Consider the following 15,752-nt stretch of genomic DNA (forward strand, 5'->3'; position numbering starts at 1 on the left):
TTTACTACTTCATACATGAGTCCAAAAATTAAGTCTAGTATATGTGCACTTTTCACTATCTTTCTGAGGTATATTACTGATTAGGAATACAAAAGAACATCTAGTTAGTATAATTTTTTTCCTTTTGTCCAATGTAATAATTAACCTGATTGGGTCCGTTTAGGGCAGTATTCTGAAAACATTCTGGAAGAGGAATTCTCATTTCTTAGAAAAGTAACAGAATTAAAAATCTTTCCCAATCACATTCTGGGCTGAAGATAGCTATTATATGAGTTTATCTTTAAATAATAATTACTTGTAGTAAACTATTAAAAAAGTGCAAAAGCGTTTAAAATGGAAAAGGAACCAGTTCCTTTGTCCCACCTCAGGAAAACCCACTGCTAACTCTTTCTTAGGTGTACTTTTCAAAGTTTTACACATATATCTTTTCCCTTTTCTTTAAACAGACACATACACATGAAGCTATACTGTGCAGTACATATGAAAATCTATGTTATTTTATTTTTTAATTGAAATATAGTTAACATACAATATTGTGTTAGTTTCAGTTGTATTACATATTGGTTTGACATATGTATGTGTTATGAAGTGATCACCATGATGAATCTGGTGTCATAATAACCGTCTGTCCTTATACAAAGTTTGTTTGTTTTTAACATTTTTTATTGATTTATAATCATTTTAAAAAGTTTTTACAGTGTTACTGACCACATTCCTTATGCTATTCTTTTTTCTGGCTGCAGAGATTTCCTTGTAAGGAACTTTAATAAGTTATTTAACTGATCCCATTTTAATAAATATTTAGGTTTCTTTTTATTTTATGATTTTGCTATTACAGTAACTTCCTGGTAGACACCTTTTAATAATTATATGACTGTATTTAGAGTCTTAGAAGTTTCATTGGGTTATTCTAAAGCATCAGGTCTTGTGATATAGTTTGTTATCAATAATTTGACCAAGTCTTTGATGGGCTGACTTGTTATTGTCATCTTATTTGGAATTCAGAAGCAATATTTAGTTTACAATTTTAATAAGTTAATTTAGGGGAGTAGTTCCGAGTAATTAAGATTTTACCTTGGGAAGGGGATTATGCCTGTGTGTAAGAAAGATAAATATTCAGAAAAGATGATAACCCTGGACCGTCATTCTATTGCAGATCTAGTATTATATAATAAACTACTATTTACATACTGACCTGTATTCTAAGCATTTTATTTATATCTTTTTAATCTTCTGAGCAGTCCATTGAGGTTGGTACTAGTATTCTTATTTAATGGTAGATGAGACTGGAGTTTAGGGAGGTTAAATGACTTGCCTCAGGTACCAGAACTGGGCATGCAAAAATTCTATTTTTAAATGTAACTGTGTAACTCATATTTCTTGTTTTGTTGTTTTATTCCCCACAATGAAGCAATATTTTCAGTTATTAAGAACCCAGGGAAAAATAATGGAAGAAAATAAAATACGCCTATTTTTCTTGAAATTAATGCTCCCATTTTTCTACCACCTCCAACTTTTTCAATTATTCATATAAAAAGTGTTGTACAGTGTATTACAAATAAGCAATGCAAATGAAGGGTAGAAACTTTAATTTGAAATGGCATTATGCTCCATGCTGTAATATAGTCTTATTTATCCTAAAAGATATTTGCCTAATATCCCCACCATCCCTAGTTCAACCAAAAAGCAGAAATACTTCCAAGAAGCATTTATTCATAAAGGAGCCTCTCAGACTCAGATCTCATTTACTCCTACTTCAGACAGTTCTAATAGGCACTGGGTTTCCTAGCCGCTGGCAGTTGATTAGAAGCAACAAATTAGAAAAATTGCAAATAACGCTGTTACAGACAGGAAGGCTGAGAGTTCCAAGAAGGCATAGCTTTTGGTGTAAAGCTGTTAGTGGTAAAGGAAAAGTAAACCTAAAAGCAGGCAGAATTTTGAGTTGTTTGGAATCCTTGTATTTAGTATACTTGGAGTACTCAAGGTCATCAGCCTGTTAAATCACAGTATTGTAATTGATCAGAATGGTAATCCTGAGTATTATTTTCAAAAGTAAATTATGCTGGGGAAGGGAGTGTATAGCTCAGTGCTAAATAAAGTATGTGCTTAGCATGCATGAGATCTTGGGTTCCATCCCCAGTACCACCATTAAAATAAATAAATAAACAAATAACCCAACCTTATTCCCCCCCCATTTTTTTTTAAAGAGCACTCAGCTCTTTGTTTTATAACATCTTTTTTTTCTTTTTAAGGCACTGTTATATATTTTTATTTTATTTTATTTGTGGGGAGGTAATTAGGTTTATTTAATTACTTTTTTGATGTGAGGTACTGGGGATTGAACCCAGGACCTAGTGCACGCTAACCACGCACTCTACCACTTGAGCTATACCCTCCAATTTTTTTAATTTAAAAATTTTTTAAAGAACTTAAAAAAAAAAGTAAATTATGCTAAATGCACCCTAATGAACAAAACAGGGATTGCCATCCACAAAAGAAAGGGCAAATTATACTGAATAAATACATGAAGCATTGTCATACCTGAACTAGCAGATATAATACGTTCTTATCTTTTAACTTTTGCAAAGGGCTCCTTTATCAGAAATTTTGTCATTGTTGAAGTTAACAGTTCAGCCTATTAGTGCTGCAGAGTCTCAAAAACAAATTGATGATGACTCAAAAGTGTGTACGTATGTGACTGGGCAGAATCTGTGTTGCTACAGGACTTCTTTGCAATTAGCTTGCAGAACTTGATTCTCCTCAAACTGTTGTGATTGCTCTGTACATCCTATAAATTATTTACACCCTGATGGTACTAAACGGCTACATTAATGGCACCTCTGGCTCCACATGATATCAAGAACTTTAATAATTCATCTTTTATTACAGCTGCATCCCTGTAGATTAGCATGAGTGGGAGCTGAATTTACAACACTCTTAAGGCCTTCTCTGAGACCTTTACTCTCTAAACATCATATCCATAAATATTCAGGAATTAGTGCTATTAAAAATAAAGGAAAGATTATTGACTGTTAAAGAGCTAGACTCTTTAGGTTAAGTTTATCAAGCATTAGATTACTTCAATTTTTAAGTGCATTTTAAGGATATTTCAAGGAGAAAGTCTTTGGAAGACAATTCTCCATTTCAGGACTCAACTTAAAAAAAAAAAACAACCAGATAAACTAGCATTAGTTTATGTGAATTAAAGAGAATTAATGACTGGCCACTGACAAGAGTAGTGAGAGACTTTTATTTTGAAAACTATTGAAATTCTGAATTAAGAGTTTTACATTCGATTTTAGAGGTCTTTGAATTTTTCTTCTTCACCCTTTTTGTGTACTTTAAAAAAAGAAATAGAAAAGGCATGCTTATGGAGATCCAGAGTGTCTGTGTATTCCCATGTACCCAAGTCATGTTAATAGTTGAGTTGATGTTGAATTTATGTTTACAGTTTTGAAGTGACTCTACCTCTGAGCGCTACAAATGTTACTTTCAAAAAAGACAAAAAGGTTACTAAAGTTGGCAGTGGTTGTACCCTAGCACTAGCACAGTGCCTGGCACATGGTTCAGAAAATGTTTATAGCACTAATACCTGGTGATCAGATCAATCCATGTAGTTCGAGTTACATACCTGGTATTTTGATATAATAGCTATACTGATTTATACTAGTTGCTTTCTACAATAGTACTACTTTGGGAGTGTATTTCAGTTCACTATTAGTGTTTTTTAGTCCATTCAGTGTGGATTTGTTGCAGAAAGGTACAGAGAGCCTCATTATATGGGGTTCTGACCTATGAGGCATATATTCTTAAGACAGTGTTAGTCTGTAGAGAGACTCCAAAGTATTTCAGTTGTCCTTTGGGTTCCATTGGAAAGCCTAGAGGTTCTTCAAAGATACAGAAAAAATTACTCTTTCCCCTTGTAGAGACACTGGACAGTTTTCACTGATACTAAATACATAGTGGTTTATACCATATATAAGTTGAGTTTAATTTGATTGCTTTAGTTTTCTTTAATAATGACTTTCTTTAAAACTGACTGGTCATCATTGACATCCATGAGAGAACTATGCAGTTCTCAATACAGTCAAAAGTTACAGTGCCAAGGAAAGTAGGGTTTGGAAGGGCATTAGAAGCACTGATTAAAATGAAAGCCCTTAATCTGTGAAAGGAAAAAAAAATTCTAGAAAGCATGAGATATAGAATTAAATCATGCTATGGTAGCCTACTGCACAGATGACATTAGCTCTCTACTTGCCAGACCAGCCAGCCACCTTGGAGCAGAATATCTAACTTAAAATAGAACAGCTGAATTTTTCCTTCAGTTGAAACAGCACAGTAAATAAACATCTTTTCGCTTGTATGAAGTTCTGTTTGTTGTTCAGCAGCAAGTGTGAATTGGATGAAAAAGTGTCTGCATATAAAGTTCTTATGTGGAGTGAATTGCTATTTTTCTCTATTAATAGTTCCTGACACACTCCTCCACTCATGAGTGTCCTTGAGCTTATACCTAGTGCCAGGTATAGAATAAAGGTTTGGAACTGTTGTTTGACCTAGACTCAATTATATTATGGTGTAAATTAAGCTTTTAAACGGAAGTGGCTAGGCTTTACAGATGGGCAGACATGAATCTAGCTGAGAGCAAATTGTTCTCCTGTAATAGAGACATCGGTCAAAGCTGCATGCATCTGTCAACTGGCTGTGGTGGCACAGTGAGATAAAGTGATCTGTAATGTTCCTCTAGTGTGCCCCTATTGCTAGCCATATTGTAATGTATAATACATCTCTTGCGCAGACAGCATGTGTGGGCTGGAATCTACCTCAGCCCTGAAAAGATGCCAGAAAGCATCAAGGTGAATTTTTTATGCCTATTTAAATATTTAGACTCTTGAGTGATTTCAGTGAAATCTCTGCTGTATCTGATAAACCACCTGCTAGAAGTGAGATGGAATTTCCAGTTTATGGCTCCCTTGCTTATTTATCTTTGTGACCTTGGATTGACAGTGATTAATCTCTGCCTGTTTCTGTGTCAGGAAAGTGAGGATTGTAAAAAGTATTTGCCTCATAAGGTTGGTTTAAGCAATTAATATGTATAAAGTGCATGGAGGAGTGCCTGGCGCTTAATACACATTAGCTGCAGACACCACCATCATCATCCTCATTAACACAAATTGGAGTGAGAGAAATTTCCCTTCCCTGAAGCTACTTTGCTTTTGGGGGGGGGGGGTTAAACATTTTTTTATTGAGTTACAGTCATTTTACAATGTTGTGTCAAATTCCAGTGTAGAGCACATTTTTTCAGTTACACATGAACATACATATATTCATTGTCACATTTTTTTCTCACTGTGAGCTACCACAAGAGCTTACATATTTCCCTGTGCTATATCATATAATCTTGTTTATCTATTCTACATATGCCTGTCAGTATCAATTTTGAACTCCCAGTCTATCCCTTCCCACCCCCCTTCCCCTTGGCAACCACACATTTGTATTCTATGTCTATGAGTTTGTTTGTTTTGTATTTATGTTCTTCTTCTTTTTTTAAGATTCCACATATGAGCGATCTCATATGGTAGTTTTCTTTCTCTTTCTGGCTTACCTCACTTAGAATGACATTCTTCAGGAAGAGCATCCATGTTGCTGCAAATGGCGTTATGTTGTCAGTTTTTATGGCTGAATAGTATTCCATTGTATAAATATACCACATCTTCTTTATCCAGTCATCTGTTGATGGACATTTAGGCTGTTTCCATGTCTTGGCTATTGTAAATAGTGCTGCTATGAACATTGGGGTGCAGGTGTCTTTTGGAAGTAGGGTTCCTTCTTGATATATGCCCAGTAAGTCTATTCCTAGTCTTTTTGAGGAATCTCCATACTGTTTTCCACAGTGGCTGCACAAAACTGCATTCCCGCCAGCAATGTAGGAGGGTTCCTTTTTCTCCACAGCCTCTCTAGCTGTCATTGTTGTTTGTGGACTTTTGAATAATGGCCATTCTGACTGGTGTGAGGTGATACTTCATTGTAGTTTTGATTTGCATTTCTCTGATAATTAGTGATATTGAGCATTTTTTCATGTGCTTATTGATCATTCTTCCTTGGAGAATTGCTTATTTAGGTCTTCTGCCCATTTTTGGATTGGGTTATTTCTTTTTTTCTTATTAAGTCGTATGAGCTGCTTATATATTCTGGAGATCAAGCCTTTGTCGGTTTCATTTGCAAAAATTTTCTCCCATTCCATAGGTTGTCATTTTGTTTTACTTATGGCTTCTTTTGCTGTGCAGAAGGTTGTAAGTTTAATTAGGTCCCATTTGTTTATTCTTCTATTTCTATTGCTTGGGTAGACTGTCCTAGAATGTTTTTGAGATGTATGTGAGATAATGTTTTGCCTATATTTTCTTCTAGGAGGTTTATTATATCTTGTCTTATGTTTAAGTCTTTGATCCATTTTGAGTTGATTTTTGTGTATGGTGTAAGGGAGTGTTCTAGCTTTATTGATTTACATGCTACTGTCCAGTTTTCCCATCACCATTTGCTGAAGAGACTGTCTTTATTCCATTGTATATTCTTGCCTCCTTTGTCGAAGATCAGTTGACCAAAAGTTTGTGGGTTCATTTCTGGGCTCTCTGTTCTGTTCCATTGGTCCATATATCTGTTTTTGTACCAATACCATGCTGTTTTGATTACTGTAGCTCTGTAGTATTGTCTGAAATCTGGGAGAGTTATCTGAAATCTGGGAGAGTTATTTCTCCAGCCTCTTTCTTTTTCTTTAGTAATGCTTTGGCAATTCTAGGTCTTTTGTGGTTCCATATAAATTTTATTATGATTTGTTCTAGTTCTGTGAAATATGGCCTGGGTAATTTGACAGGGATTGCATTAAATCTGTAGATTGCTTTGGGCAGTGCCTTTTTTTTTTTTAAAGGAAGACTGCATCTCTGTCAGGGATATGGGTCAACTCCAATTCTAATATAGAAGCTCACTATTTTGATTTGTGAAATCCATCTTCACATTTTTATCTGCAGCTAAAATGTAATATAGTACAGTATTATATATTATGTGAAGTATGTATTACTTTTAAAAGTATATAAAGCATAGTAATTAAAGTAAAGTGTAACCTTACTGGAAGAGATGAAGAAACCATAATGTTGCTTTGGAATGATCTACAAGATGCATTATTGTTAAGTGAAAAAAGCAAGGGGCAAAATTATGTGTAAATTATTCTATCATTTGTGTAAAATTTTTCTGATACATGTAAAAAATATCTGATAGGCTGTGCAAGAAATGGTATATTTTCACTTTTTACTGTTGGGGAGGGAAATTGGATGGCTAAACACAAGGGTGGGAGATTTTTTTACTGTATATCCTTTTATACTTTTTGATTATTGAACCATGTAAATGTATTCCCTAGTTAGTAAAAACAAAAACAAAAAACCCTCATAAAAGTGGAAAAGTAAAATAGCTATTTTGAAGTCTAGATAAATTTTTATTCATCCTTTGTAAACATTTCTTTTTATCTATACTAATCATATTCTGATTTGACAGGGCTTTTAGATTCCTGTTTTAATTTAGTTTTTTTTTTTTTCCTTTCCTTTAAGTGTGTTTTCTGACACTAAACTAGGATCTTTTGTCCTTCATTTAGGGATTTGAGTCATAATCGATTGTCTAACTGGAACATCAGCTTGGAATCTCAAACATTACAAGAAGTGTAAGTTATTTTTATTTATTTAAATTTACATTAAATTCCTTGAAGTGATTTGATGAATTATGAATCTCAGGATGTTCAATCCAGAAATGTCAAAAAAACTGAAGGAAAAAAACTTTATATTAAAACACCTTGTTTAAAAAACCTAAACTTGTCTTTGGCTTTACTGTTTTCACAAACGCTGGGTTTTATGCCATTGGGTGGGTGATCTCAAGTTGTAAACTGTGTGGAGATACTGTTCTATGTCCCTGAGGCCTAAAGTAAGATTTGTTTTTCCCCTTTTCTAAGTAAATATGTTCTTTTTTTTTTTTTTTTTTTTTTGCCAGTGTTTCAGCCAGTGAAACTATTGCGTAAACTTTTTTTTTATGTTTTGATTTGTCTAAGGTGGAGACATCATGTCTAAAGTAGATTTATATGAAATACAATGTTTTTGGTATCATCTGAAATGTGGTAGTTAATATAATTCCATTTTCCACTTCACTAAAGTTTTTCCTTTAGTGCTGAGATGTATTATTGTATGTTTTTTGGAGAGAATCTTCTAAAATATCATTAATATCAGTTATTGCACTGTGGTATTCCCAGGAGCATGACTACTGAGGCCTGTTTACCTCTATACTAAACACCCCCAGAATCCTCAGATGAATTTTTCTTTTTAATTTTTTTCTGACAAGGGGTACATTGTGCTTTCATTGTCTCTTCATTCTATCCTCTGCCTCACGTTGACTGCCTCCAATCTGCTGTGGACTGTGAACAATTGACAAGCTTATTAGCTGAAAGAGTAGGCCCTGAGGAAAAGCCTACTTTTTAAAAAATTTACATTGAAAATTCACATTTTTAAATGCTCAATGGGAAATGCATGAGCTTTATTATTTGGACTTTGTAAGTTCAGTTCATTACTTGGAGGCCTTTTACTTCTGGTTTCTTTTCTGTATTCTAGATTGTTGAGGTGGTTCAGTGATTGGAAACCAGGTCGGTGAAAATATGATTGCATTAGATTTGCTACTAAAACAGTTGAGACAGTCCCTGTTAGGTCTGTGGTCTCAAGCAACTTTCCCTAACTTTGAGTAACTTAAAAAAGTGTGTGTGTGTGTGTAGTTAAAAAATTTATGTAATTAACTTATTTATAATTTATTTTATTATAAATATCTATGTATAGAAATGTGAATTATTTTTTTATTTTTTACTTTAAAATTTAAAAAATTATTTTAAAATTTATTTTAAAATTAAAAAAAATGTTTCCCCCTTAACAGAGGCACTGGGGATTGAACCCAGGACCTTGTGGAAGCATGTGCTCTACCACTAAGTTATATCCTTTACCCCAGAATTATTCTTTAAGGAGGACTCAAATTAGGTGTTGTAGAAGTAACTATTCTACACCAGAAATTGACACAACATTGTAAACTGACTATACTTCAATAAAAGTATATTTGAAAAAGAAATAACTATTCAAAGAACCTTGCTGAGATTAAAAGTATTTAATGTGCAAAATACTTCCTAATCTAATATTGGTATCAAGTCATAGAACTATACCATGAAAAGAATTTTTATTACTATCTGTAATTTCTCAGAAGGATACATTTAATTTAACTCATTTGGGGCCAGAGGCTTTTTTTTTCCTCCAAATTTGGCGCCTATCCTAAAGAATATGTATTAGCCAAAAACCAGAACTCAAGAGGTAACATTTCCTTCACTAAACTTCTATACCTGTTTTTCCTCCTACTTAGGAAAATGAATTATAATGAGCTAACAGAAATCCCATATTTTGGAGAACCAACCTCTAATATTACTCTACTGTCATTGTAAGTAAAAAAGATTTCAGATCTTTTACTTAAATTATGAATAGTACACAATTTTTTATTTTTGTTTTAGATATCCTTGTTGTTGATTGTAATTATTTAACATTTTTGTGGTCTAGGGTAGATCACTGGCAATAGCTTCAATATAATCTTTGTTTTGTAGAGTTCATAATGTAATCCCAGAAATAAATGCAGAAGCATTCCAGTTTTATCCTGCTCTTGAGAGTTTAGATCTCAGCTCAAATATAATATCAGAAATCAAGACATCTTCATTTCCTCGAATGCAGCTTAAATACCTGTGAGTAAAACAGAGTTTAAACTAGTTTTACTTTAAAGTGCATGTTTATTATTCATTGATACTTACTTTCCCAGATAGATCTTTTGTGATTTTAATATGCTTATGTGAAACAAACCTAGGGTCGAATTGTTTTGGTGGTTTTTTTTCCTACTCTTATTAAAGAGTGCACTATTTTCAGAAAATATTAAGTATCCAGGATAATTTTTGAGATTTAATTTTGGATTGTGTTTTACTAACAGTTTTGTAGGAGTTAAATGGGAGTGATGTTAAACAGTGGCTTACCTAGTATAATGATGATGATAATTAGCATGTGTGCTAGTGCTTTACAGTTTACAAAATATATTCACACACACTGTTTCAACTCAAATGAAGTTGGTATTTTTATTGTGCAGTTGAAGAAACAAAGCAGTTAAGTGACTTGTAAAGTTGTGTACAGTTGCTGAAGAGTAGCGCTGGGACTCAGTTGTGACTTGGGGCAGCTTTCTGGTGGTAGAATGTTTTGTTTCACTAATTTTTTGTTGTTGTTATCTTGTTCATTTTAGGAATTTGAGTAATAATAGGATAACCATCTTGGAGGCTGGTTGCTTTGATAATTTGTCAAGTTCCTTATTAGTGGTAAAGTTAAACAGGAACAGAATTAGCATGATCCCACCCAAGATCTTCAAGCTACCTCACCTCCAATTCTTGTGAGTAAATAGATGGATTATAAGAAGATCGTTTTTTTCTTACAGTGTCTGTTTCTTCTTCTTATTAGCACGAATTAGCATACCCAATTTTCTGACTATAAAACTGTTTTTGTTAAAGGGAACTTAAAAGAAACAGAATTAAAGTTGTAGAAGGTCTTACATTCCAAGGGCTGGACTCCTTAAGATCTTTGAAAATGCAACGGAATGGAATTAGCAAACTAAAGGATGGAGCTTTTTTTGGCTTGGATAACATGGAAGAATTGTAAGTACTATGAAGTAGAATAGGAGATTGTTAGGAAAGGAGTCTGGGACTTTACAGTGCCAAACATCTAGGATAGTTGCTTTAACTATACCAAAGTACTTAAGCTCTTTCTCCCTTCTCTAATGTGAAATAATATTACAGACAAAACTGTTTAAGCTTTGTTATCTAACTGATATTTTTTTTGTCATTCTTAAAAACATTTCATCTAGAAGTTTATATTCCCTTATAAATACAATGATGAAGTGTTTGGCTGGTGAAAATTACCAGAATTTACTCAGAACAGGTATACTGTACCTCTTACTGTGTTGATTTTATAGATCTGGTATTTTAGACTTTAGATATTTTACTGCCTTCTTGCACTAAATCTTAAGTAACAAATACTTAGGAATAGAATTTGCTCACTTGGGTTGAGCTTTAAAAGTATATGCCTCTCTGAGCAAGTCTTAATGAAGATTTTTGGAATCTTCTCATTGCAGTGCCTTGTTCTGAAACATATTTCCTTCTTTCTTTCTCTAATTCTGCAGAGAACTGGAGCATAATAACCTCACAGAAGTGAACAAGGGGTGGTTGTATGGCTTGCGAATGTTACAGCAGCTCTATGTGAGCCAGAATGCTGTTGAACGAATCAGCCCTGATGCATGGGAATTCTGCCAAAGACTCTCCGAACTGTAAGGGTTGGGTGGCATTTCAGTGGAGGCTGTAAGACTAGAGCAGATTGAATAAGTCATTCCCTGGCTAGTAATGAGACTAATATTCCTCTTTATTAGAAGTTTGAAAGCTCTAAATTTATCATGTAAATAAGAATATGAAAATTGAACTAAAATAAAGTGAATTCTTTACTTTCCATGTTTCCTGTTTTTAGTGATTTGTCCTATAACCAGTTGACCCGCCTGGATGAATCTGCCTTTGTGGGTCTGAGCTTACTGGAGAGATTGAATTTAGGGGACAACAGAGTCACTCACATTGCTGATGGTGTTTTTAGGTTTCTTTCCAACCTTCAGACACTGTAAGTACATCTGTCATTTTTTGTCTTTTTGCTAACTTTTTTAAAGCAGTAAAGCAAATAAATTAAAACAACTAATCAGTCTACAGATTCATGTATGTTAATATTTTGCAGTTCTTCTGTCCTATGCCTTGGGGCAAGGCAGTCTTATTTATCTCAATCCCTATAAATAAATTTTATTTATTTCTAGCCATTTTGATATGTACTTTAATTCTAAGTTAATTAAATAACAAAGCATTTCTTATTGTGCCAGTTACTATGGAATAAAACACAGTTGCTGGTGTCCAGAACGCACGTTTTCTTATTCCTATGATCTTGGACTGCCAGTAGTTTACCAGAACTGCCACTTCTCATTTAGAAGGATGCAGGATGTGTAGTGGGAACAGCTCTGGCACGTTCCCACTGTCACTAATTTGCTGCATGACTTTGGACAGAAAAAAACTAACATTTATTAATGATCTGATATGGGTCAAGTGCTTTCAGAATACTAGGACATTATTGGTCTTTTCCATATCAGGAGACTGAGGTTCAGAGAGATTAAAGTGATTCACATACCTTTGTAAATGTTTGGGCCAGGATTAGAACCCAGGTTTGTTTTATACTAAAGCTTATGTGCTTTTTATTATACTGCCAGATGAACAAAATCACTTAGCCTTTCCTTGATGTTATTACTGTTGTTGTTGTTGTTATTGTTGTTGTTATTATTATTATTATTATTATTATTTGGTCTTCTTGTCCAGTGAAGGATAGACATAGGATTAGATGGTTGCTAAAGGCAATTTCAACTCTAGAATTCTGTGGTTCTGTAAGTTGAATGTTTTACCCTGATCATGAAATATAATCGTATAAAGAGATATTTTAATGAAATATAGTCATCTCAAACATAGAGCAGAAGAAGAGAAAAAGAGTAATTAGTAGAATTTGTAGATTCTTAAGGTTTCTGGATAGGGAATTATCTGGTCCTCAGGTTTAAAGTTGGTAAATGGTCTCAGAAAAGAGGCAAGCTTCCAACTTTGGGACCTAACCATCAGTGTCAAAGAAGCATGATAATTTTGTAAAGGTGTCTATGTATGCAGAAGTGTGTGTTTAATGTTTTTTTTTTTGTAATAAGGTTTTCCTCCTTCAGATTTGGCCTTGAAAAATTGAAAGTGTTTTCCTTTTTTTCCCCTTTTTCTCTTTTCTACATTATCAGAGGTGCAATTAGATCAGTGCAAACTCAGGAATTTACGTTAGATGCAGCTGTAGCCTTTTGGCAGTGCATGGGATGGCAAACAGGTTCTTTAGTATACCACGGATGATTACTTTTAATATTGAAGTTTGGGAAAGTAACTGCAGAATTAATGATTATCTAATGCTACAAAGATAGTTAAGGCAGAACAAACCTGAGATATTCTGGCTTTAGACCAGTGCTCTTGCCAGAATGGATGTGCTTCTTACTCACTTTGGTGACTGAGTTCTGTTTATGCTGTTCTGTGGAGGAGAGGGCAAAGCCCTGCAGTGCTGAGCCATCAGTTGTTTCAGTGTTTATTCTTCAGTAAAATAAAATGATCTTTGTTAGCTTTCACGCCAAGTAAAGATGGAGCCAAATGGGAAGAATGATCTACCTCCTTAATGTTATTCACACGGCTTTACATATGTCTTATGGAGCCAAAGGCTTTGTGCTTTATTGTGAGATCGCTTAAGGAAGCAGAGGTGATTAAATATCTTTAACTGGTATTTCTTCCATGAAGACATGGTGTGGTGCAATTACATTTCCTCTGAGAATGAAACAGTGGATTTTAAAAGATCCATACTTCTCCTTTTAAAGAAACAGAGTGATTGCTCTAGCACATGGGTATATCATTCTTACGTCCCAGGGGACATGTTTAATTGCTGTTGAGCTGTGAAGCTCTGTATTGACATTCTTTTTGTCAGCCATTTTAGGTTTAAGGGCTCAGGGGAAGGCTTGGGTCACCCAGAAATCCCATTAGTCTGATATCAAATTTGTAAGCCATATCTCCTGCATCTTGAAATCTTCCTGCTTTTTGTAGGACCCTGACTATAATTTTTAATATGCTAACACAACTACAGGCTGTTAGCTAGGAAGATTAATACTAACTTAGCAGGTTGCTTAATTTATTTATCAAGGTCGGCTTAATTCTTAGCTTATGAGAATTAGATTTTACATGCTTATCACAGGTATTCTTTAAAAAGAAGAGTTGTGTTCATCATAAATAACCTTTAAAACAAGGATCAAAATTAGCATTGCTTGTCATGATGCCTGGTGGTGTAATGGTCATGTTGACTAACATAACTTGTCTATCCCTAACATTTTTTATAGAAACTTAAGAAACAATGAAATTTCATGGGCCATAGAAGATGCCAGTGAAGCCTTTGCTGGACTTACAAGTCTCACTAAATTGTATGTATTTATAATATGTATGTATGTCTACGAAGGTTTATTTTCAAGAACCAATTGTAAATGTGATTGGATTGTATCTATTTGCTATGGCTGGAAAGCCTGAACCTCTGACTCATCCAGTAAAAGAAGATGCTTTGTTGTTTATTAACATTTTTGTTTTTTGGTTTGTTTTTAATTTTGTTTCTTGTTGGTGGGACACTTTCTCTGAAAGGGCACTTAAATGGAAGTTATTTATAGAACTAGAATTTTGATTAAAGTAAAAGAAATGCACTGAGAAATCAGAATTGAATCAGTAATCTGTTTAATCATGTGAGATTTGTAAGTAATTTAACTAGCAAGAGAGGATTCTCTCAAGTAAGATTTTAGAATCGTCTCCCATGAGAATTTCTCCAAAGCTTCATCTGTATTTGTCTGAGTGTCTTTGACCTGATGGTCTTTCACTAAGAAGGGAGAAACTGGAAATGTAATCCAGTTTCTCATATGAAAACTACGAGTGTATCTGTGGTCAGGATGGTTGTTTACGGGTACCTCACTGAGCGCCAAAGTCTTAATAGAGGCCTTTCTTCTGTGCTTTGCATTGGTTAATAATAAAGGTTCTGAATTTTCTTAAAAATGCATGTTAAGCTTATTTTTACTTTTATAGGTAAATGTTTGTTCTAATGAATTTAATTTTGTTTAGTGGAAAGCTTTATTAGAAAGGTCTGTTTGTATTTCAGAATCTTACAAGGAAATCAGATTAAGTCAATTACAAAGAAAGCATTCATTGGTCTTGAATCCCTTGAGCATCTGTAAGTATTTTGTATCCATTTTGCTCAGTATATGAATAATCTTTGCTATTAGCAGAGGTTTTCATGACCATTTAAAATGTTTATATAACTTAATTGTAGAAATGGTGACTGGTAATGTTTCATTTCTCTTCATTTCAGAGATTTGAACAACAATGCTATAATGTCTATCCAAGAAAATGCTTTTTCTCAGACTCGCTTGAAAGAACTGTACGTAACTTTGTCTTTTTTGTCACCAAATAGATCGTTATCCATGCTTGTTGTGCTTAAAGGGTGCTGAATGTGAGCCAGATGTTTCCCAAAGCACACAATTCAGGCAGGAAAAAAGAAAGTGTTAACATTTAGTTATTTTAGTAGCTGGGTATAATTTAAAAATAACTCAACATTGAAAAGCCAAGAGTGTGAGGCACCAAGACCTGTTTTTTTCCTTTGCTGCTGATGCTTTTGGTTAAAGAGTACTTAGCACCACTCCTTATGCTTTATGTATACCCTACTGTTCCTTTTTTATGCCCTCATTCCTTTTCGGACTATTGGAGGCATATGTTCCCAATTCTTACCCTTTGGGGTAGAATACAATTAAGGTATTATATAATTTTTTGGAGATGATCTAGCTTTTTCAGTATAATGACCAGAGAGAATGTCTCTAAATTTGTTTGTTCAAACTACTAAAATGTTCCAGAACTGAATAGTTAATAATAGAAACATACGTATCATTTTTTTACCTTTTTTCATTCATGATTTTAAAAAAGTGTTCTCATTTTGCAGGGAGAAGGGTGGTTAGTTGGGCAGTGCTTTTAATTTTAAACTCTAATGATTGGA

At 33.9% G+C, this 15,752-nt stretch overlaps 1 protein-coding gene across 5 annotated transcripts in view; it reads left to right on the forward strand.

Moving 5' to 3' along the window:
* LRIG2 (leucine rich repeats and immunoglobulin like domains 2) overlaps positions 1 to 15,752 on the forward strand; it is a 51,228-nt gene that overhangs the window by 16,867 nt on the left and 18,609 nt on the right. For 3 of the 5 annotated variants that reach the window (XM_031457840.2, XM_010976250.3, XM_031457841.2), the window contains 10 exons: positions 7,640 to 7,705; positions 9,427 to 9,501; positions 9,662 to 9,796; positions 10,339 to 10,482; positions 10,601 to 10,744; positions 11,269 to 11,412; positions 11,607 to 11,750; positions 14,068 to 14,148; positions 14,865 to 14,936; positions 15,075 to 15,143. In XM_031457840.2, coding sequence (XP_031313700.1) covers positions 7,640 to 7,705; positions 9,427 to 9,501; positions 9,662 to 9,796; positions 10,339 to 10,482; positions 10,601 to 10,744; positions 11,269 to 11,412; positions 11,607 to 11,750; positions 14,068 to 14,148; positions 14,865 to 14,936; positions 15,075 to 15,143 — 1,074 coding nt within the window. Of the gene's footprint in view, positions 1 to 7,639; positions 7,706 to 8,639; positions 8,672 to 9,426; positions 9,502 to 9,661; positions 9,797 to 10,338; positions 10,483 to 10,600; positions 10,745 to 11,268; positions 11,413 to 11,606; positions 11,751 to 14,067; positions 14,149 to 14,864; positions 14,937 to 15,074; positions 15,144 to 15,752 lie in introns of all 5 variants that reach the window. The other 2 variants (XM_031457842.2, XM_064488852.1) reach the window with 1 other exon arrangement.

This window comes from Camelus dromedarius, chromosome 9 (genome assembly GCF_036321535.1).
Source record: "Camelus dromedarius isolate mCamDro1 chromosome 9, mCamDro1.pat, whole genome shotgun sequence".
In the NCBI taxonomy this organism is placed as follows: Eukaryota; Metazoa; Chordata; class Mammalia; order Artiodactyla; family Camelidae; genus Camelus; species Camelus dromedarius.